Source organism: Ambystoma mexicanum, chromosome 10 (assembly GCF_040938575.1).
Source record: "Ambystoma mexicanum isolate Mex_15411 chromosome 10, UKY_AmexF1_1, whole genome shotgun sequence".
NCBI lineage: Eukaryota > Metazoa > Chordata > Amphibia > Caudata > Ambystomatidae > Ambystoma > Ambystoma mexicanum.
The window spans coordinates 1,643,315,584-1,643,340,069 of record NC_090932.1 but is presented as its reverse complement, the minus strand read 5'-3'; the positions used below and the strand labels follow the sequence as shown (position 1 = coordinate 1,643,340,069).

Below are 24,486 nucleotides of genomic sequence, written 5' to 3'. Positions count from 1 at the left end.
GAGTCACTGTGCCATCGGTTCAAGTCTCCAAGGATAATTGTGGATTTGTTCTGTCCTATTAGTGAATCGGCATGGTGTATGAGTTCATCATTGAACTCAGAGTCGAGTGATGGTGGTCTGTAGACAAGTAGGAAGTTAATACAGTTATTTGTAGGGCAATATTTAAGGTGTAAGGTTTCACAACCTGAGCATATTGTAGTCGTGGGGAACACAGGTATGGAATCTCGTGATATTATGGCTACCCCACCCCCTTTCCCGCTGTCTCTATTGGTGTAGTGGATTTTGGGGACTGCTATAGAACATGTGGGACCTATTGGGTCCTGTAGCCATGTCTCACTGAGGCACATGATGTCTATGTTGTCTTGCAATATCAAGTCATGGTCACATTGTGCATGATTGTTAAGAGATCTTGTGTTTAGTAGACATACTTTTAAGTCATTCAAATTAGGAGGGGATAGAGTTTTCTCATTTAGTTTGTGAGTGTTTTGCGCCTTGATTTTGTTATTGATGGTATGTGTAATATGTGCTTTGGTAAGCGAGGTCTGAGTGCTAAGTGGCGTTGGGCTGGTGTCATTGATGGAGTCCTGCTCAGTGCATGGCAATTTACTATCAGGTTTCTCAAGGATCTCTAATATATGCGCATGTATAGCTTCAGTATTTTTTAACTCTTGCAGCTTGACAAGGAGTGCATTTACTTTGGAAAAGCCCATTCTTACCAGAGATTAGAGCTTGATATCAGAAAACCTGGTAGATGCAGAGTTTCTGGCCGAGGGCGACGGGCTCGGCGGGACCGGCGCAGACAGGCTTGCCCCAGAAGCGCCGGCGCAGAAGCACCAGACGTTTCCAAAAATAGGCAGATGTGCTTCTGGGAAATGTAGTTCCCGTTCAGAAAGTGCACACAAAACTAGGTTCGAGTGCTTTGCTTGTTGCCCTGGATGGTAAAAAGGTCAAAATAGTCGAATTTCAATCACATTTAACAGAGTCAAACTTAGCTGTTCTGATGTTTTAAATGCTAAATGCCATTTTCTCGTTACTTCTCTCCCCTGGCTACAGGGTAACTAACCTCTTCTAACCGCGTTCGAAGAGTAATACCCGCCTGTGCCGTTGGTGCCATAAGACAAACTTTCCCCAGTGACAGCGGTCAGTACAGGGGATTTTTCCCTCGATTTACCCTTGCTGTGCTGCAACCTGACCTGTACAATGTGTAAAGTTTTGTATTTTTGTGCCATCAAAATAAGAAACAAAATAAAACAACACATATATTTTAACAACGGTTGTTTCGATTTTTTAAATGAATCAAGTGTGTCTCCATTCAAGAGTCTTCCGATGCCTTGTCTGCACGCCCACCGGCCCATCCATCCACCCCCACATCAAAGGCAGTTCGCACCCGGGGATGAGCGCTGCCATGGTGTGCTGTCAGGGGCGATAACGGCCAAGGTGCCGAACACCATGTACACTTCAAAAAGGTATCCCACGCCCAGGGGCCATTGCTCACATGACCTCCTCAGACCCCGTGTCTCCAGGCAGACCTCCCCTGAAGCAGGCCGCCCCCCTGCAATCCACATAAGTGTGTCTCCATTTAAGAGTCTTCCTATGCCTTGTCTGCACGCCCACCGACCCAGCCACCCACCCACCCCCCCTATCAAAGGCAGTTCGCACCCAGGGAAGAGCGCTGCCATGGTGTGCTGTCAGGGGCGATTAACGGCCAAGGTGCCAAACACCATGTACACTTCAAAAGGTATCCCACGCCCAGGAGCCATTGCTCACATGGCCTCTTCAGACCCTGTGTCTCCGGCCAGGATCCCCCTCACGCTGGCCGCCCCCTGCAAACCACAAAATACCACGACATATACAATTCATTCATTCACAAAACACACCCCTGTTTCTAATACTTTATAAAACACTTGATATGTCTCATGAGAACATCTTTGTGCTTTGCAAGTAAACTCCTGAACGTGCTACCTGAGAACCAATGAGATCGATGCTAATCTGCTTGTCGTCGTGCTATCTGTGAACTTCTGTGACCGCGAGCAAACTCGTCAGTGTGCTAGCTGTGGACATCTACCTGTTCTCCTGCCACAAACTTCTGGGCTTGCTGAATTGGTTTGTTGGTCAAGGTAAGGCCATGTATCACAGTCATATTTCGGTCATTGTTAAATTTCTAACAATTTGCGAGTAGAGTACTCAATAGTGCTATGTTCATTGGTCTCATTGCTATTGACTTGAGTTTCAATTGTTATGCTATCAATAGATCTATTTATTTTCATCTGTGTCAATTGTCATCGAATTGCATCCTTCGCGGGTCTTGTCTATAATGTAAGCATGTTTCCTTCTTGTGCAAGACAGTACATCCAAGGGACGAGTCACGTGTTCAGAGTTTAGTTCCATCATTTTTTAATTTGTGAAAGTAATGCAAATACTAATCCGCACTTGATGAACTGGTATAGTTCCGGCGACCAAAACAAACCTTGCATTGAACATTGTATGGCTCATTTACTTTTTTATGGCATTTTTATTCATCAAGGTTTTATAATAATCTTGATATTAACTTTTCAGAATTTTCAACAATGCCTGCCTGTTCGATTAGCGGTTGCCCTTCGAAGACCCATGCTAAATCTGAAGGCACTGCAATGCATGTATTCCCTAAAACTGTTGATCGAATAAGAGAATGGGTCAGACATTGCGGATATCCACCGGAAGAGCTTGAAAGTAGAGTCCAACAAATCTTTGAGGACAAGAGGGGTGATCGATACCGCATCTGCAGCCGGAACTTTTCCTCAAACATGTACGCCACATCTTGGGTAACAAAGAAGAATAAACGACGAGCGACCTGAAAATTGCTCGCAAACGCTATTCCCACTCTATTCGTCCACATTCCGCCACTGGTGAGTCAAGTGTTCAGAATTAGCTTTAGGCCTTGCGGTAGTGTGTAGGTAGCCAAATGGATTAATTGATATTTTAGGTGTTGTGCCCCTTGTTATACTTTCGATATTGATATGAGTGTATAGCTTTTTGAATAATGACATTTATCAAATTATTTTTTTGATTTTATAACCCTCAAAGGAAATCTATTTATGGGGACAGGGAACTGTGCTATATTGCGGACTTTCAATAGCATTATTCTCAAGTATTCTGTCGCCTTACATGGCAATTTTTAATATTGGCATTTCATTATCAAACAATAATTTACCTTTACAACTGCTTGACTATCCACTGAATCTGAAGCAAGAACATTCTACATCCGTGACGTGCCCGCAGTAATCAACCACTTCTAGCGCGTATCGGGTAATCTTACTTAGCTATTACGCTAGACTTGTTGTATGCATGTCAAGTAATAGTTTTTATGTATCGTGCAATTATTTTACCAAATGTTTGGTTAGTGCTTTCCAATTGATATACACCTTAGTTGTCGTCCCCTAGTGTTTGTTTTCAGTTATAATTAGTATTATCCATACTAATGCAAGTACTGTCTTTCAGGGAGATGCTGAAGCATCCACCACATTGACAACATCCATAGATACTCTTCAGCAGCACGAGGTATGGATACTGACAGTTCCATCGAGCGTGATCATATAACGTGATTCCATTTGCTATACTTTCTTCCTTATTAACGCAAGTACTGTGTTTCAGGGAGACGACAGAGCTTCCTCTACAATCACAACATACCTTGTAGATGATGCAGATGTAAATAAATCGGAAAAATAAGTTAATTAAATCGGATCATATTTAGATATCCATCGATTCTTTTAGACAATGCATAATTTGTGGTTATCTCTTTATATGTACCTGTGCCGTCGACACCAAGTGTGTGTTATGTTTACAATATTGAAAACCATACTAATGCAAGTATTGTGTTTCAGGGAGTTGCTGAGGCGCACTCTCCAATAAAATCATTCATGGCAGTCTTTGGGGAGCCAGAGGTATGGATACTGACAGTTCCATCGAATGATCTCATCAGAGCTGGAATACTTGTCGTTTCATTGTTCTACACAATGTTTAATTCGTGTTTAGCTATTAAGATGTACCTGTGTGGTCGTCCTCACCTGTGTTTTATGTTTTCAATATTGTGATGCATAGTAATGAAAGTACTATGTTTCAGGGAGTCGATGGAGCGTCATTCCATGCTGTCTATGCGGATCCAGGAAATATAGTCGTTGCCGCGCGAGAGGAAGGGAAGACATGCGGAAACGAATCGGAGCAACAACGTGCAGATGTTGAAGTTCGAGTCAAGAAAGTTGCAAAGAAAAGAAAACAAAATAAGGTTAGTTACAAACAGTTCATATTTTTATAAATTGTTTTGTGCTGGGGACTATATTATGTTTTTTTTCTGTCAATTGTACTATACTTTATCTTGTGGGTAAACTGAACATCCCTTTTCCAATCTGTCCTCTAGTTATCCATGGGTGTACGAACTATACATACACAGACAGTGAAGCAAATGAGAGATGTTGCTTGCCAGACCATTTACACTATGGAGGAACTATTAATTCAGGCGCGGCGTGTTCAGACTCGAGATGCGATTGTCCAATGGCCAGAACATGAATTGAATGTGTCCGGAGAATCCAGCAAAGTTTTATTGGACCATTGCTACAGTGCGACTCCACTACCACAAGAAGATGATACTGGATGTATTCACAATAGCTCTGAAGTAGTCGCAGATCAATTCACACAATCTACACCAGCAAAAAAAATGCCACCCAAAAAGCTGTCGACATTGTTGTGTTCTCCCATCAATGTTCAAGTAACAGATGTTGAAATGACAGAATGAACCAGCAGCACTATTCACCGAAGCATCAGAACACGATATCTGCGATATTAGTTTCAATTCTGGTGATATGTACACAACGATACAGTCGGAAACAACTGTGATGCAGGATGACCGTTAAATGCAAGAGGGCAAATACATAGTATTCGACATTTGTTTGATGGATATTATAAGTATGCTGAAATGTGGGCATTCAGTTAGGGGGAAAGTATGTGGGAAGACATTGATTCATGTGACTCGTCAAAAACAAGGCAGTAACGTCAAAATACATGCCGCCTGTACATTACAGCATACGTTCTCATGGTCTGCACAACCGATGCTGGGGAAACTGCCAGCAGGCAATCTACTGTGTGCAGCTGCCTCACTTTTTAGTGGGTCCAGTTTTAAAAAGTTAAGAGTCTTTCTTTCAGTTTCTGGGACTCCATTTCATTTCTAAAACGCAGTACTACAAATTCCAACATGATTATCTATTTCCGGCCATTAGTGATGCTTGGAAAATTGAACAATTGTCTATAGAAAGTACATTCGAAGGCAAACGATTCAGGCTAGCCAGCGATGGACAGTGCGACAGCACTGGATTTTCTGCCAAGTACTGCACCTACCACTTTCAGGACATGGATAGTAAGAAAATTGTGAGTTCGGTGGTCGTGCAGGTGTCCCAATGTAAATTCTCAGTGGCCATGGAGAAACTAGGATTTATAAAATAATTGGAATATCTACAATCAAGGGGAATGCACATCGACCTCATAGCCACGGACAGACACGTTTCAATAGCCAAGACAATGAGAGAGCAGTTCCCACATATTAAACATCAATTTGATGTATGGCATCTTGCTAAATCAATCAATCAATAAGAAAATCTCGGCTGCAGGGAAAAAAAAAAGGTTTGGAAAGTATTTCACAGTGGTATCAGTCTATCAGTAACCATCTGTGGTGGAGCTCCAAAACTTGTGAAGGGTCAGTGGAAATCCTACTTGAAAAATGGCGGTCACTGATGCATCACTGTACCAACGTTCACCGCTGGACAGAAAACCAACATTACCACCAATGTGAACATGGCCCTTTGTCCCCAGAGGAGGCACGGAAGAAGAAGTGGTTGATTCCATCTTCACCTCCACACAAAGCCCTTGAGAAGATGGTTTTTGATCAAACTCTATCAAGAGATTTGAGGGGACTGACAGAATTCTGTCACACAGGAGGTTTCCGCCTGTTTCCTTTTCTGAGCAGGTGGCTCACCTCCATCCCACTTTCCCATAAAGGTGACTGCTTTCGATGCCTCTTCCACTAGCATGCGGTTTTGCTCCCTGCCAATTTCCTTCTATGTGCAGGTGCCTTCCCTTCTCTGTGCAGGTGGGTTCGTTCCCTGCCGCTTCCTTGAGCATTTGGCTTTGCTCCCTGCCTCTTCCCTGAGCAAGAGACTTCACTCACTGCCTCTTCCCTCTGCAGGAGGCTTCCCTCCCCGCTCCACTTTGCAGGTGGTTTTACTCCCCTCTCCCGTGCATATGGAGGGTTCACTAGCTCACCTCTTCCCTGCACAGGAGGCTCTGATGTCTGCCTCTTCCCTGGGTAGGTGACTTCGCCCCCTTCCAGTTCCATGTGCAGTTTGCTTCACTCCCTGACGTTTCCCTGTGCAGTTGGCTTCATTCCTTGCTTCTTCTGAGTGCAGGTGGCTTCTTTCATTTATTTATATACAGGAGGAACAATGCTCTTTTGATCACAAAAAAACGGACAACAGATAAGAGATCAGATTTGAGAGGAAGCAGTTAACTTCTTACAATGGGAAGAGTTGCAGGGACATTCTGACGAGGTGTGGAGTGGTGGGGAGTAAATGGAACGGTCACCGGGGACAATTATGCATAAGCAGACACACATAGATTAGGGACAGTGAACATTGGAGATTTTTAAGTGCAGGTAGGCGGTACAGCCTGTTGTGCTTTGGATGGGACCATGATGGGTGAAGCGCTAGAGTGGAGGCAGAAGAAGTGAGGAACAGAGGCAGGTTAGAGGCGAGGGAAAAATGTTAGCTAGCAGGAAGACGAGAGGTAGGTATAGAGGGTAATTCGGAGGCGAAGAGGTAGGTTTTTCGTTTGGTTTCGAACAAATCTGTGTGGACTGTTTCTCAGATGTCCGGGGGAAGAGAATTCCATGAAAGTGGAGCCAGAAGAGAGGAGGAGCAGAAGCGAGAGTAAGCCCAGGGAGGGCGAGGAGCCACAAGGGTAGTGGAGGAGGGAGAGCAGAGATTACGAAAAGCGAAAAGACTTGTAGAGTTAGATAGCGGAGGATCGATTCAGTGGTGCCTTACTGCAGATAGATTTGTGAACCAGGAGAAGACATTTAAATCTGGCCCTGTTTTGCCACTCACACAGGGAAGACAGGGAGTGAAACCACCTGCACAGTTTCATTAATTGCCTCTTCCCTGTGCGGATTACTTCCTTACCTCCTCTTCCTTGTTGTGCAGATGGCTTCATTACTTGCCTCTTCCTTTTTTATTGCGTTATGTTCAAAATTGATCTTTCACAAAAATACATTACATTAAATCTACATTTTAAAATATCAATATCAGTAAACCATAGTAAAAAACAAGAATAAAAAACAAGAATACAAAAAAAGTAGTTCTAATATCAACCAAGCCTGTGCAGTTTACCATGATGTGTTTGAGGGACTGTGCCACTGCAGCTTGACAGAATACACATTTCTCCTCTGTTGAATCAGATTTACAAGATCTAAATCGACAAAAGGTGCCCAGTCGGATGAAGATTTAAACATAATCTTTGAAACTGTTCATGATAAAGGGAGACGGGAACTAAGATATTTGGGCATTTTGCCTAGTGGGGTATCAGTTCTAGCCAAGGTAGAGTGCACACAGAAATGTCTGGTTTTGTCCATCGTGTTTATCCAGTCTTTTACAGGAAGTCAGGCTTTCACTTGCTGGGGTTACTCTTAAAGGTCCTCCAATGTTTTCCAGCAATCAAATAAAAGTGTCTGCATGCGTGCCTCCATTATCAATAAAAATTTGCATTTTTTGAGGGTGAGCATAGTTAGCAAATTTTCGTATCTAAAGTTTAGTAGGCAGCGTGATCTTCCTGTACTCTGATAATACGTGCCAATTGAACCAAGAATCCAAGTTAAAATTGCAAAGAAGCTATCTGCACTGAAGATGGTAGATTAAACACCTTTTTCCAAACTCTACCCTGTATCCTTTTCCAGGGCATAGTAAAGGATGAAGGCTCAACTTCAGCACCATAAAGAGCCTTCAGTACAACTTTGCCAATATAGAATTTTATTAATGGTACTATACTAAATTTGCAAAATTGAGATCACATTTCTTTCATTTCATATATTAGCTAATCAACCGTGTTTTCTAAGAATTTTATATGCTAACTATTATTTCGGTTTCGCCGCTAAACAAAAACCCAAATAAATGGCTGTTTCATCAAATTTATTGGATTTTTGCTAATATACCAAATAAATGTATCTGCTCTTTTGGGGAATCTTATAAACTGAGCGACGCTAGATTTCATCCGATTAATCACTAAATCATTACAAAGCGCATAGTTGCTCAACGCATTCAGCATCCCCTGAAGGCCCTTCGGGGTACAATCAATTAGTATAACATCATCTGCATAAACCAACCAGCTGATGCATTCACTTCCTAGTTTGGGGCTTACAAATGATGGTTCCTTCAAGGCCATCTGCAGATCAGCCAAATACAAAATGAAAAGACAGGGGGCAGGTTTGCAACCCTATCTAAGACCTTTCGTAATGTTAATGGGTTCAGATAAATGTCCTTCTATATCCAGTCTAATTTCTGTTTGGTTCTCCAAATGAATGTTCTTAGGGTTGCCATCTCCCAAAGTCTGAGTTTTTGCCACAGAATCTGCTGATTTATGGTATCGAAGGCCTTGGAGAAATCTATCATTGCTGTGTACAGTGATGTTTCTTGGTTAGGCTATGCAATATCCCTTAGTGTAGTCATGACTAAGCCGTTGAATGATGCCCCCGTGTTTTTGTGAAAGCCTGTCTGATTTTTATTTATTTATTTACATTTATATAGCGCGCAAGCAGCCCAGGGGCATTGAGGCGCTGTTACTTGCAATAAACTTAGTTACATGGTACAGGCAGGATAGCGATTGTTGACATATTGTGAATGTTACAGGGAAGCATAATGTTGTTACAGATATTGCTTTTGGTCATATAGTACAGTATACACGAAGGTGACCGTGCTGGTATGTGAAGAGGGCAGTCTTCAGCGTTTTGCGGAAGGTGGTGAGGGAGGCCTCGCCACGGATTGTGGGTGGTAGGGCATTCCAGTGAGAGGGCGCGAGGTAAGAGAAGCTGGATCCGCCAGCTCTTGCTTTTTTCACTAGTGGCACCGAGAGCATAATGGTGTACGGTGATCTTGTTGGCCTGGTGGAAGAGACGGGGTGTATCCTTTGTGATAGTTATGCAGGAGCAGTGAGGTGGATGCAGTGAGGTGGATGCACTTGTGGGTCAGTGTCAGGGCTTTGAGTAAGATCCTTTCTTTTATTGGGAGCCAGTGGGCTAATTTTCTGGCCTCAGAGATGTGTTCTCTTTTTGCAATGCCTTGGGCTGCCCGGAGCGCATTGTTCTGTATTACTTGTAATCCCTCTAAGTTTTTGTTGGAGGTTCCTAGAAAGAGTACATTACATTAGTCTAGCCTAGAGCCGGTGATGGCTCTGGCTATGTTGCTGCAGTTCTCTTTGGAGAGAAAGGGTCTGACTGCATTGATAAGTTTGGCATGATATGCAGCTGCAGAGGCTATTGCATTGATTTGTCTGTCCATGGATAGGCCGGAATCTAGGTAAACTCCCAGAGTTTTGACAGAGTCGGAAACTGGAATTTTGATGGAGTCAATGGTGAAGTGGCTGAATTGGGCATCTAGATTTTTTAGGGTGTCGGGAGAACCTACCAGGAGGAGTTCCGTCTTGTCAGAGTTGAGGCATAGGCCGTTGTCTGCCATCCAGGCTTGGATGGTGTTGTAGAGGTTGTTAAGGGTCAGGGAGTCAGTGTTGTAGTTGCCTGTTGGAGTGAGGAGGCGTAATTGGTGTAGGAGATGCCCATGGCGTTGAGGATGAGGAAGAGGGGGCGTGTAAAGATGCTGTATAGCGTGGGGGAGAGGCAGGAGCCTTGGGGCACCCCACAGAGTATAATGGTTGGTGAGGCGGCGGATAGGTCCGAGAATACTTGCATGGTTCTGTCTTGTAGGAAGGAGGTGATCCACGCTGTGGCTTCTGGGGAGAATTTGGCGGTGGTGGAGAGGTGGTGGCATAGGACGCCATGATCCACGAGATCAAAGGCTGCTGAGAGGTCAAGGAGTAGGAGAAGTGCTGGTTTACCCAAGTCTCTTGCATCGTCCATCTGGTTTTTCAAGTCTAGTAGGGCTGTTTCGGTTCCGTGTCTGGGGCGGAAGCCAGATTGGCGGAGTCCAAGGAGTTTGTTCTCTTCAATGAAGTGTTGGACCTGCAGCTAGGCTGCTTTGTCCAGTATTGTAAGGAGGACGGGGACAGTGGTGATGGGTCTGTAGTTGTTGGGGCAGGTGGGATCGAGCGATGGCTTTTTTAGAAGAGGGCGGACCCAGGCATCCTTGAGGGAGGCAGGGACTTTTCCTGTGGTGAAGGAGGCATTTACAAAGGCTGTTAGGAAGGGAGCTAGCGTTTCCGCGCAGTCTTTGATAATGGAGGCTGGGCATGCATCACCTTTGCAGTTAGAGGGTTTGATGTTCCTCATTATGTTGATGATGTCTTTTTCCTGAATGGGTTTGAAGGAGAAGGGTAGGGGGGGGAAATCAGGGACGGGCGGTGGGACTGGGATGTGTTTGTTCGGTAGGGCTTGTTTAGTGGCTAGTATTTTACTTTTGAGGAGACTTAGTTTGGATTGCATGGCCTTTTGTATTTCATCACAGCAGTCTTAGTCTTTGGCGGAATTCTGGGGGGCGGGGGTGGGTGTCTCGAGCTCTCTGAAAATGGCGAATATTTCTTTAGTGCTAGATTGGGCTTCCGAGATTCTTGATTCAAAGGATTTGGCCTTTGCTTGGGTGATTGCCTTTTTGTATTTGGTGGAGAGGGCTTTAAAGATCATCTTATCTTTTTCGGAGTGGGACTTTTGCCACTGTGTGAGTGAGGCTTTTTTCTCATTGCGGAGTGCGAAGAGGTCAGGTGTGAACCAAGAGTTGGAGTGGGTAGTGGGTTTGGATTTGCGAGGTTTGAGCGGGGCAATGGCGTTGATAGCTGCTTTGATGGCAGTATCATAGGTTGATGCGAGTGTTTCGGGGTCTGAGGAGAAAGGTGGTCTGAAAGCTGGACCTTGGAGGAAGGGCAGTAGTCTCTCCTTAGTGAGTTGGCGGGAGCTTCTGGCGAGGCAGGGAGGGAGTGGTTGAGGTGAAGGGGTAGCTGGGGAGCTAGTGGTGAGGATGCTAAAGGTGATGTGGTGGTCAGACCATGGGGTGGGAGTGTTTCCTGTGATGATGAGTGGACAGTTGTGCTGTGCTATCCAGTCAAGCGTTCTGCCCTGGGTGTGAGTTGAGCCAAGTATGGTGTTCTTGTAGCCTAGAGCATTAAGGGCAGAGTCAAGGGATTTTGCTGCTACGTCCTTACTGTCCCGGAGCCCTAGGTTGACATCCCCAAGGAGAATGGCTTTAGATTGTTTTTTGAGGTTGTCAGAGAGGAGGTGGATGGGAGAGGCCTGAAAGTCTCCTGCTGGGCCTGGTGGGCGATATACAGTGTGCACAGTAATTGTGCAGTGGGGGGAGAGGGTAATTTTGACTTTATGCAGAATTATCTTAGCAGAGTTCCACTCCTGCAGTTTCTCCAATACAATTGCATCAAAAATCTTACTGTCAGCATCCAGAAGGGCGATCGGACGATAATTCATAAGATCCAGCCGATCTTAAATATTGTAACCACGACAGAAAGACTCCATGTGTGAGGCAATCTATGGGTGCACATAGTGTCTTCAAAAAAAATAAAGAGATACTCTGACCATTTTAAGGATTGCGTTAGTAAGGCTATTTAATAGCAAACTTTCAATTTGAAATATTAGTGAAATCGGGTAGGGAACTTTTGAACTGGTAGCCTGTGCTATCAGATGCCCACTACCTTCTTTCTCAAAACTAAGTTTCCACGAAACCTCCCTACTAATGTCATCCCTTTGAGTTTAAGAACCATCCATAGCATGCCAATGCAAACGCCAGCAGCTTTCAGTCACAGCACAGTCTGATTCACTTTGCAACTGAAATGGTTCAGCTATCAGGCTCCAAAAACAACATGCATTTTTTTTTAATCAGACTAATTAACATTTGTTCCCCATCTTTTGGGGTTACTTCCTTCACACTCAAGCTGGTACATATTTGGAACAAGGATCTAGACATTACCATATAATCAATCAACAAAGCCCTGGTGCCACTTCTCCATGTGCAATTTGCATCCAGGTCGGCCAAGATGTTACCATTATTGATCAGAAGGTCCCATTCTAAAAACAGCGCCTTCCATTTATCTTCATTTGCCCATCGGCTGCTTCCAACCAATTGAGTATTTATGTCCCCCGCTAGCATTATATTGGCATCATTGTGGCATTTCCAATCTCCTAGGATTGCAGATATGTTTGCCAAAAATGTGGCTAGGATCATAACCGCAGGGTTCCAATACAGATTAATAAGAAGACCAGTAGCACTGGAACCCTGTAGATTGAGATCCATTTGGAGAGCCAATATACCAGGCACATAACTATTTACTACATTTGTGTTCATTACTTGTGTGTTTCTTGTGGCTGGTAGAAGTCCATGAGAGGGCCTTCCGAGCAATAGTTTATTGCCCATTTGCTGCACAGTGGTATAACCGTTAATGTAGATTTTTTTCATAAACCAAGTTTCTTGGAATAGGATTACATCATGATGGGACAGGCCGCACACTGAAGGTGGCATCTGAGTCCTGCACTTTGAACTATATTATATAGCAGGACAGCTACAATTTGTGGTAGATTGACTTGCTGAGGACCCTACTCTGGAAACACTGATGTTGCAATCCACCGATGGGCATTATTATCTAAAGGAGTTATTGTGGCTCAGGAGGCCTTGCGGTGGCCGGTGGTCGCAACTAGTGTCCCTAGGGTTGAAAGTGTGGGACAGAGCCCTGACTGCGATGTGGCCGACAGACCCGGTATCAGAACAGATTCCTCTGGTATCGATAGTGGAATTCTCGTCTCAGGCGAGGATGGGTATACGCACGCACTGAGAGGCCAGCGGGGTGGCTACCCTAGGGGATTTGTTGTAAGATACTGTTTTTATGCCCTTCGGAGAGTTGGCAAAGCAGATGGGTATGCACAGAGGCCAATACATATTACATGGCACTATTAAGAAAGATTACACGCAGGTGGCCCGCATATGGCGAGTTGATGGCGAAACATTCGATAGTGGAAATCCTATACGACATAGCTGAAGGGGGGCACACCATATTGCGAATTTATGACTCCCTACTACATGTTGGTTTCCCCTCTGGAGATAAAAGGGAAATGGGAAGGGGACTTAGAGGTGACCTTCACAGAGGCGCAATGGGGGAGGATACTGGGATACCATAAGAAAGTGTCGCGTAATGCGAGACTGCAGTTTATACAATTGCTAGTGACGCATAGGGCGTATCTGACACCCCAGCTGATCTCCAGATTCCAGATTGCTACAATGCAAGGTTGCCCCAGGTGTAGTGCGATGGATGCAGGAATACTTTATTGTTCTGGGCATGCCCAGTGGTGGGGCTACAGGAGGTGGCGAATAAATTACGAAGAGCAGGGGTGGAAACAGATGAGCTTTGCCCGGGTGCATGCCTGCTGTGTTGCTTCACACGCCCCCGGGGTCGGAGACATGTTAGTAAACTGAAGGATTTAGTGGGCATATTGGCCAAACACAGAATAGCCATGGCATGGAAATCGTTCCGAGGCCCGGGAATAGAGGAATGGTGGATAGATCTGTCTTGGTGGGGGGGGGAGTACAGAAACTGTGGAATGGAAAGGGGCGGTCCAACAAGATCATGTGGATGCCTTGGGGGGAATTGAGGAATGGGAAGTCCTACTACAAATTCTGTTTACTAAGATAGTCAGGGAAGATGTGGAGGCTGATTGACTTTAGAAATAGCACACAGGGTTCCCAACTACTCGAGGTGTGTAGTACTTATAGTGTAAATGGGATGCAGGCGAGTTGGGGGGGTGGGTGATAGTTCAGGGGGGACGGACTGGGAGGGAACACTGGGGTAGTGTTTATGACAGGCCATAAGTTGATGCTTGTTGATATTGCATCGCTTCATGTTGTATCAAGTTATTGTTTGTGTTTTGGTAAAACTAATGAAACAAATTTAAAAAAAATATATTTTTTAAAAAAAGGATTACGTCATGATTTGATTTCCTTGCTCATGACACACAAAAACTGTTATAACCTCTACTGTTCTAGGTGATCATTTTAAATTCCCTCTTTTGTACAGGAGCCCAGTTCTTGACTGCTTCTCGCTGCAGTTCTCCCAAGAGCCATCCCTAACCTCCCTGTTCTTCCGTGTCCTTTGCTTGGCTAATGAGCTCAAAATAAATTCCCATCAACTTTACTTCATTACTTCAGGCGAAGGTGTCAAGCTGCAATGCAGAATGGGATTCTTGCTTGCCACCCAAGTCCAACCAATTTTGTTTGTTGTAGACTTTACAACCCATTTTTTGAGTTTCATATTGGGCTGAGGAGACGGCCCTAGTAATAAATGTCGATTTGAAGGAAATTTCAATCAGATCTGTTCTGGTTTCATCTCAAATACGGATGTAATCTATGTCAAAAGTACACATGGTAACTAGTAACGGAAAAGCTTGGAGCAATTTTAGAATATTTGAGAAATTCAATACTATAGTTCATTTAAGTTAAGGATCAAGCTCAAAGTATGCTTTATTTTCACAATCTATGTCATCTTTTGCCTTGCAGCTAGCACCTTCACCGAACAAACGGCGTTCCTTCTGGGACTCATTTGACCATGTTGATGTTGCTTTTTTAAGATAATGGTTTGCAGAGTTATGCGACTCTCTGAGGCTCTGTTTTTTATTCTTAGTTTTAAAAAGGTTGAAGAGGTGTTCATAGATTTGTGTTGGTGGATGCGCACCATGCGTATCCGGAGGTTCCCCAGCCTCTAGGGCTTGGTCATCCTTCGAGTGCGCATTAAGCATTCTCTGCCCATGCTAGATTGACACAGCCTTGCCTTGCCTGCTAGCCCCACCGGTAGAAGGCATAGAGTTTTAGTTTGTGTCTTCCGGCCGAGTTAAATTCGGCTTGAACAGATTATCTCTACTAGCAAACCCACTACCGCGCTCTTCCACTCTTTCCAACAGTCTAGCTGGTTTCGATGGCAGATTGAACATGTGTTCCCAACGCTTCTTAGCCAGCTCTAAAGACTTCCAATCAGAGCCAATATGAGCCAGTGTCGGTAGAAGACTGCTGTCACCCAATGTGCCCTCATGAGTAAAATCAGTGTTCACCGTTTGCGATCCTATAGTGGTTTTTGACAAGAACACTGGGGGCACCACTTGCGAGTTCATAGCAGTAGTTACTCTAACCAATATTGGTTCACAACACTTGCTAATAAAGTCAGCGTTCTTAGTTTGCAATCCTTTTGAGATTTTAGCCGGAGTCACAGATGACACCACTTGGGAATTAGTAACAGAGGTTATTCTAGCCAATGTCTGATCACTTTCCCAATTTATATCATTCACCTCAGTGGCTAGTTTATTCAGCACTGCTTCTTCTTTATCAGAGCCGGGCCCGTGTTCTACTACCAAGGGAGCCACTGGCATAAATGTACCAAAGTCTTCAGTTTCATCAGCCTTGAAAGCAATGCCCCATACATCCCTGCTTCTGTAAAATTAAGATTTCTGAGGCATTTTCGGGAATTCGTTCTCTTCTGGCGTTTTTAGATTTTCTAGCTGCTTTCTTTGGACACACCTCAGGTTGTAAAGTTTCCAAGGTGCTCAGTTTATCATTAAATTTGTTTCATCCATGCTCTCTAAGGCCCTGCAGACCAGTCACCGGAGTTGTGTCATTCACCCCCACTGACTTGTTCAACATTAGGGTTTTTTTAAACTATTTTTTAGAAGGCAGAATTGCTCAGAATGTCAATTTTTACATTTAACTGGCTGAGGATAAGGGTATGTGCCCTAACCTCATCACACATATTATCGTAAAGATTTACTGATGCACTCAAGATGGAATTAATCTCAGTGGTAGGAGAGGTTCAGGGCTCCAGATAAGGCGAGTACCAGGCCTTTTTACGCATGTAAATCTTGTAAATATGCCAGCTTTATTATTTTCCAGGGTACATTTACACACATGTTTAGAGTAGAGGGCAGTGCAAAGGTCAGGTTACTTGACAGAAACCAGAAGTCTTCTTATGATTTTTATCCATTCAGCTTCAGAAGCACTGTGCATGTTTGCCTAGAATTTTAGGATTGTATAATTAATAAGATGGAAAACTAAGTTGCAATTGAGAATTTTTTTTTTTAACAAGTTATGCTTTTTTCCAGTGAAAGCAAACCAGTATTGCACAATTGCATTTTTCAGAGTGCCGAAGCTCTGTGCATAATCATGCAGAGGCAGATCATTTTTGCACTTCTAATTTAATGTACAGTCTAATTATAAAACAGTGTGTAAAATGATGACTATGCACAGTCTAGTTTACATCCATTCAACCTTGCAGTCAATGGGGTACATTACTATAAATGGTCAGTGGCAGCAGAGTCTTTGCTCAAGGGTAATTGTCATTACACTGATCACATGTGTTCTAGCCTCTCAAATCTTCAAGACTACAAATAAAACATCCAAAACCTGACTCTCAAGAAAGTCAAGCGCTGTTCAAAAACCAACAAATGAAAGTTACATTGGCAATTGAAATAGAACTCCGCAAAACCTGTCCCTGTGATAATCCAGATATGTATGTAACTTTATGTAACGCTTCATAAATGGTTTGTCATACATCTAGGTACTGTGATCATTATACCTCAGTCAATACTCAGTTAACCATCCTCTGAAGGATGTTAGCCAATATGATAGCTCAGCCGGTTAAGCACTCATTGCTGCAATCTCTGCGTGATCTGTGGGTTGCGAGTACGAATCCTGGCAAGTCCAACTCAGCCTTTCATCCTTTCGAGGTCGATAAAGGAGTACCGACTTTGGTTTGGTGGTAATTGTGATAAATATGTTCTATGTACAGCGCTTTGCCAAAAAAGCTATATAAATAACCATTTGACCACTAGATTAGATATAGAATTGAGCATGGAGTCCTTGCCTCTCTGCACTGTTGTATCATCACATTGGCATACCATTAGGTAGTAATAGCTCCAGGAAATTAGGACTTTCATTTAACATCAAAGGCCAATTCTTCTATCGAATATCAAAACACAATATACAAATTCATGTATGCTATACTATATAATTGGCTAGGTTTTTGTGAAAGGTGTATTCTGTGACAATGCAGAAAGCTGCCGCATAGTAATGATTTCGATACAGTTTTTTCACACGTCGGCTGGATGTCGCATACATTTTACTTTCTTGCGAAGGAGAAAAGTCATTTTTACTCTCTTAAAATCACATTTACTCTCAAAGTTTAAAAATAGAGAGGAAAATACTCCCACCTCAAAATCTCATCTGGAGCACTGGAGAGGTTAATTTAAATTTTATCATCCACCTCTTTATGTGTATGGTGCATGGCATTGCTTTCTGTGCCCTCCGGCCCATGAGTTAAATTGCTCAAGGACATGAACTCATTGCATCGGTGGAAGTGTCGGAGGGGCCCTCAAAAGGAATGGCAGATAGTGATTCTCCCAGCTCAGACATGCTTACATTATTAGAGCAGTTGTGAATGGGTTGCAAATCAATAGAGGCTTTGGCTAGAATCATATCAACCCCATATTTAAACAACCAACCTCCCCCACACAGGCAAGCAACCTACGATCAGTTAGGTTTCAATGTTCCTCCCCGAGTTTTACTTTCATAGGTAATAGACACCTAACCTCTCTGCTAGAACCAGCACTCAGGTCAGTGATTCTTTTGGCCTTTATAGGCGTTGCACAAACATGTTTAGTAGGTCTAGGTTTAACAGTTGTATTGTTCCCAAGAGCTACTTCATCGACTGGGTCAAATACAGACAAAAAGGTGCAGGTATGATCCGCACATATAATTTGGACCAGCCACTCCTCAGTTTGGGATTCAATTGGTTTTGGGGCATCCCGGTTATGTTTTTGGGGTATTTTTTTGCACATCAAAGAAATATTTGTTTCCATCTGCTCTTGCCCCTTTTGAATTGCCAGTTTAGAAGCCATCCTAGTGTGTGGGTCAACAACCAGTGCAGACTCAGTTGAGCAGTACTTATCAGAATATGTTAGACAGAGCTGAGCCCCTGCACTAAGCTCCACATTAGAATGACTTCTTTGCTCAAATAAAATGGCACTTGACATGTCTCAACTTGTGAAGCAACGAAACGTCCCCAGCAAAAAGCCCTGCACACTCCTAGCAAAGTTTTCACACCTGGCTCTATATTGCTTCACCCAAGCTACAGAATAAATTGTCCAATTAAATCAGAACAGACTGCTTCACATTAAAAGTGCAAATAAGCTCTTAAAGTGTACGGTTCCGTGACCTTACGCCAAAGTAGCCAAGCCTCCAATTAATTAGAGTTAAGTGGATACTTAAGGGGAGCAAACATGGAGCCAAGTACACAATTTCACACTGTCTAGTGTCTAACACATTCTTACGCAACCTTTGTATGAACAACATAACAAAATTAGTATTTTCAAAGGGTTGTTAAGGGGATAACAAAGTCCAAATCTACTATCTAGCACATGAAAAAAAGAATTGGCTATTCAGTGACCAAGGTCCATAGCTCACAACCGACTGCAAGAAAACGCTGGGAAAATGATTACAAAGTTTTTTCCAGTGTCAAACAGAGGTAGCGTCTTAAGTGTCTCAAGCGTCTCATTCGAGACAGATGTAGTTTCATTTCAAAGTATCGAAGCAGAGTCTATGGTGAGGCAAATGTCAATGACGGAGCCTTAATTCACTATACTTCTCCAAAAGGTCGGCTCCAATTCTCTGGTCCTGCAGTCACCGACCAAAATGATTCCAGTTAACAGCTTTTGCACCCCTCCTCCCCAACACGCCCCCCACGACTCCCTAATAATTTTCAATTGTGCCCGCTTACTTGTCCTTACTATTGGCGCAGCATCCAGTCTAGCGTCTGCCTCTCTTTGATTTCTGTCGATTACTTGCCATTTGAAAACTGAAATCGAAAACTAAACTAGAAAATATTTTGGGCGGTGACTGCGCGCCTTTAAGCCTTTGAGCCAACCCTTGCATTACCAACTGAATTGCAGCTCAAGCTTTGGCAATTACTTCATTTTTTAGACTCTATCGACACTAGAACGGTAGGTTATGCTGCACCAATAGTAAGGACAAGAGAGCACGATCGCAAAGTATTAAGGAGTCAGGAAAAAGGCTCAAAAGCAAAAGCAGTAAGCCCACAGTCACCTTAACTCTGTAGCTCTGATCTCCCAATATTGCGACAGGCTTTTCAGCACCCTTAGACCAACGCGACCACTCTCACTTTTTTACATTGTCTTTGTGATCTGTTTGCAGATTAAGACACTCCACCAGGCTTCTCAGCGTAGTTGAGCCACAGGACCACCCTTTCACCTCGGACTGCTCAGACTGCCTCTCAACACCTCTGTGTGGATACCAGGAGGTTTTTGAATCACTGCACCACCTTCACAAGCGACAGCAAGAGCAGACTAGAAAAATCATAGCTCCTGCTCAAACGGTCTTGCAGCTTCCTTGTGCAGATGGCTACATTCCTTGCCTCTTCCCTGTGCAGATGGCTACATTCCTTGCCTCTTTCTTGTGCTGGTGGCGTCATTCATTGCCTCTTCCCTGTGCAAGTGTGGTTTCACTCCCTACCTCTTCCCTGCGCAAGTGTAGCTTCTTTTTGTTTTATATTGTATTTATTTATAGTGCAAATTGGTTAATAAAAACCTCATGCACTTATTCAAACACAACATAGCTTAACACATTTGCATTTAATATCAATTATATTTCTTAACAAATCCTAAAAGTCTAAAATTCATATTGCATAATTCACAATCAATTTGGCACCATATTACAACTTTTGATTAAGATACATAATTCAGTAAAATCAGCCTAAATACAATAAACACAACCTAAATTCCCAACTATGAAGTACATTACACTTATAAATAAGCAAACAATTTAAATTTCATATGGAGGAACAAAATGTTTCATAATATTTCATCAGCACAATATTTCACCACAATGAGCCTCAAAACACAATAATAGACAGCTCAATCCTACTCAACCATATGCTCTACTTAGTAAGGTATATCCAAATCATAATCTACATTTGCATTAATACTATTAGATAATGTATCCATCATTCTTTTAATTTCTTTCCATATATAATCAGTTGCACTAATGTACATCGAAGGCTCTGCCGAGTAAATACTAGACAAAAATTGGTCTGTTGCAACCAGACTAAGATCATGAGTTAGATCCTTGTATCTTCTATAATACATATCTAGCGGTTTATCACAATCGGTAAGTAGATGTCTTATTGTTTCAACCTTCATTTGGCACAGTCTGAATATTCTTCTTTATCTCGGTATAATAGACCATCCACCAACATATTCATAGCAGGGAACGATATTAATTCTTAATAAAGTGATGAATCTAGAGAGGTCACCGTTTCCAACCTTCAACAAATAGCTACGAGGTTTAGAAACTTCCAAGCCTTCTAGATTATATACTTCATACTGCCACTTTTTGCCTAGTAGCTCTAGATTTTTACAAAAGGTCCCACTGAATTCATTTTTTCTTCAAGATCTTAAAAAACCCTTCATCTCTGTCTTCTCTTTAGGCAGATTCATCTTGATTTCATTAAAAAAAATGTTTAAAGAGGTATCTGTCAGAACTTTTAAGGACATATCCGTGCACTTATTTTTTTGCAGCCATATATCTACCCATGATTTTCAGTAAGCTTTCATCACCAACGCCTTGTGTCGTGATCTTGATAGATAACTTGCAACACTTAATTTTCCATAAGGTAGTAAGGGATGCGAGTCCCAATTCACATCTTATAGCCTCTATAGGCGTAGAATTGGCAAGTCTTTTAGTCGGGTCTCCATAATTTCCCTTCGATTTTCCCTAAATCTACTAGGTTTCTAGCAGCCAAAGTGTGGCTTCAGTCCCTGCCTCTTCCCAGTGTTAGTGACTTCACTCCCCATCTCTTGGCTGTGCAGATTGATTCACTCCCTGTCTCTTAGCTGTGCAGGTGGCTTCACTCCCTGCCTCTTCCCTGTGCAAGTGTGGCTTCACTCCCAGCCTCTTCCCTGTGCAAGTGTGGCTTCACTCCCTGCCGCCTCCCTGTGCAAGTGTGGCTTCACTCCATGCCTCTTCCCTGTGCAGGTAGGCTCACCCCCCCCCCCCGCTTCTCCCGTGTGCAGGCAGCTTCACTCCATGCCTCTCCCCTGTGCAGGCAGCTTCACTCCATGCCTCTGCTTCGCTCCATGCCTCTCCCCTGTGCAGGCAGCTTCGCTCCATGCCTCTCGGCTGTGCAGGCAGCTTCGCTCCATGCCTCTCGGCTGTGCAGGCAGCTTCGCTCCATGCCTCTCCCCTGTGCAGGCAGCTTCGCTCCATGCCTCTCCCATGTGCAGGCAGCTTCGCTCCATGCCTCTCCCATGTGCAGGCAGCTTCGCTCCATGCCTCTCGGCTGTGCAGGCAGCTTCGCTCCATGCCTCTCCCCTGTGCAGGCAGCTTCGCTCCATGCCTCTTCCCTGTGCAGGCACCTTCGCTCCATGCCTCTTCCCTGTGCAGGCAGCTTCGCTCCCTGCCTCTCCCCTGTGCAGGCAGCTTCGCTCCTTGCCTCTTCCCTGTGCACGCAGCTTCGCTCCATGCCTGTCCCCTGTGCAGGCAGCTTCACTCCCTGCCTCTCCCCTGTGCAGGCAGCTTCACTCCCTGCCTCCCCCCTGTGCAGGCAGCTTCACTCCCTGCCTCCCCCCTGTGCAGGCAGCTTCACTCCATGCCTCTTCCCTGTGCAGGCAGCTTCACTCCATGCCTCTTCCCTGTGCAGGCAGCTTCACTCCATGCCTCTTCCCTGTGCAGGTAGCTTCACTCTATGCCTCTCCCCTGTGCAGGTAGCTTCATTCCCTGCCTCTTCCCTGTGCAGGTAGCTTCACTCCCTGCCTCTCCCCTGTGCAGGCAGCTTCACTCTATGCCTCTCCCCGGTGCATGTAGCTTCATTCCATGCCTCTCCCCTGTGCAGGTAGCTTCATTCCATGCCTCTCCCCTGTGCAGGTAGCTTCATTCCATGCCTCTTCCCTGCAGCTTCACTCCATGCCTCTCCCCTGTGCAGGCAGCTTCACTCCCTGCCTCTCCCCTGTGCAGGCAGCTTCACTCCCTGCCTCTCCCCTGTGCAGGCAGCTTCACTCCATGCCTCTCCCCTGTGCAGGCAGCTTCACTCCATGCCTCTCCCCTGTGCAGGCAGCTTCACTCCATGCCTCTTCCCTGTGCAGGCAGCTTCACTCCATGCCTCTTCCCTGTGCAGGTAGCTCCACTCCATGCCTCTTCCCTGTGCAGGCAGCTTCACTCCATGCCTCTTCCCTGTGCAGGCAGCTTCACTCCATGCCTCTCCCCTGTGCAGGTAGCTTCATTCCATGCCTCTCCCCTGTGCAGGTAGCTTCATTCCATGCCTCTTCCCTGCAGCTTCACTCCATGCCTCTTCCCTGTGCAGGCAGCTTCACTCCATGCCTCTCCCCTGTGCAGGCAGCTTCGCTCCATGCCTCTCCCCTGTGCAGGCAGCTTCACTCCATGCCTCTCCCCTGTGCAGGCAGCTTCACTCCATGCCTCTTCCCTGTGCAGGCAGCTTCACTCCCTGCCTCTTCCCTGTGCAGGCAGCTTCACTCTATGCCTCTCCCCTGTGCAGGTAGCTTCATTCCATGCCTCTTCCCTGCAGCTTCACTCCATGCCTCTCCCCTGTGCAGGCAGCTTCACTCCCTGCCTCTCCCCTGTGCAGGCAGCTTCGCTCCATGCCTCTTCCCTGTGCAGGTAGCTCCACTCCATGCCTCTTCCCTGTGCAGGCAGCTTCACTCCATGCCTCTCCCCTGTGCAGGCAGCTTCACTCCATGCCTCTCCCCTGTGCAGGCAGCTTCGCTCCATGCCTCTCCCCTGTGCAGGCAGCTTCGCTCCATGCCTCTTCCCTGTGCAGGCAGCTTCACGCCCGATCTCCTTCCTAGGTGTGCATGTGAGTTCACTCCCTTCCACCAACCTGGGCAGGTGGCCTGCCTCCCGGTCTCTTCAGTGTGCACCGGGCTTCTACCCATGTTAAACCTACACTCCTTGCTCCCCGCAGTGGACAGATCCTCCGCCTCCCCGCTTGGGCTACCCCGACCTCCCACCAGTCTCCCCTCCCCTCTCACCGTTGTGGTTGACCCAGGATGGCTTCAGGAGCTTCATGGTGCAGCCGCCCCCCGGGGTGGTCCCGCGGGGGCTTCTCAGCGCCGCAACCCCTCCATGGGCCACTCGTTCCCGCCCCTGCAGCTCTCAGCCCGGCCGCTCAGCGCCGCTCCATCCCCGGCCCGGCCTGTGCAGCGGCCCCGCAGGAAGTGAGGGCGGCCGAAAGAGGTCCGGCGGGGAACACGGGCCGCGGCCCAGGGGTTCCGGCCTGCTCTGACGGCGGGGCTGTCTGTGACACACAGCCGGCCGGGGGTCAGCGGGGTGAGGCCGTCCAGGCCGGCTCTCTTGTGACGGGGTGGGGGGTCTCTCACACGTGTGGTAGTGCTCCGGGGGTCGGAGACTTTAGTTCGGGGTCAGGCCATCCACGTCGGGTAGCGCCCAATGCTGTCAAGAGTGGGTGTTCTGGAATGCTGTGACAGCCGGGAAGGGGGTCCAGTGCGGAATACACCCCGGGAGGCGGGCGTGCATGGGGCACTAAGACATGGAGGTAGATGGAGCTGTGGGACTTGGCAGTGACAGGGGTTCACGGTAGTGGGGGTGTCCCCTTATCCAAGTAGGAGAAGCACTCCTGATTGGTCGGCAAAAATATTGTTCTTTCTCTCTTAAAAAGCCCTGATTTCAATGCATGTTAAGGGTAGATCATTTTTACCGCCACCACCACTGGAGTGGTCACCTGCTGCTCTGGCGGCTCTGAAAAGGATGGAGTGTGGGTTAGTAGTTGTCCTGTTGACATTCTCAGTACGGTTTGTACCATAGGGTGAGCTTGTGTGCGATTTACGGCTCGGTAGATTCCCATGTGCTGTTGTGCGGGACTATGTGTGGTTTGTTTTGTTGTTGCAGTGTAATGAAGTGCATGCTAATTGCTGTGCAGAGAAGGGGTTGTGTTTGTTTAGTGTTTGAGAGGCGTATGTGGAACTTTGAGGTTTTAGGCAGTGCTTTAAGTGGGCCGGGTAGGGTGACCAGATGTCCTGGTTTTCACGGGACATTCCGGGGAAATCATCCTAGGAGTTTTTAATTTCAAGGGTGGGTGGCTACCGTCCCGGTTTTCGCCGTGAACTGATTTCGAAATAGGGTCTTCCTGTGCGAATGGGGCCGTGAAATGCTTTTCACGCCCCCATTTCCTCCCCCTTTCCCTCCCCGGAGCTCTGCTACAATGAGAGGAGTGTGCCTCTGAGCA

The 24,486-nt window shown here is 45.5% G+C and overlaps 1 protein-coding gene across 1 annotated transcript in view; it reads right to left on the bottom strand.

Annotated features, from left to right (window-relative positions):
* The window catches only part of HIRA (histone cell cycle regulator), a 1,376,152-nt gene extending 1,352,589 nt beyond the window's left edge, over positions 1 to 23,563 (bottom strand). The window contains exon 1 of the mRNA XM_069620059.1: positions 23,273 to 23,563. Within this exon, the coding sequence (XP_069476160.1) occupies positions 23,273 to 23,309 (37 nt within the window). The 5' untranslated portion in view covers positions 23,310 to 23,563. The remainder of the gene's footprint in view (positions 1 to 23,272) is intronic.
* Positions 23,564 to 24,486: the final 923 nt, after the last annotated feature.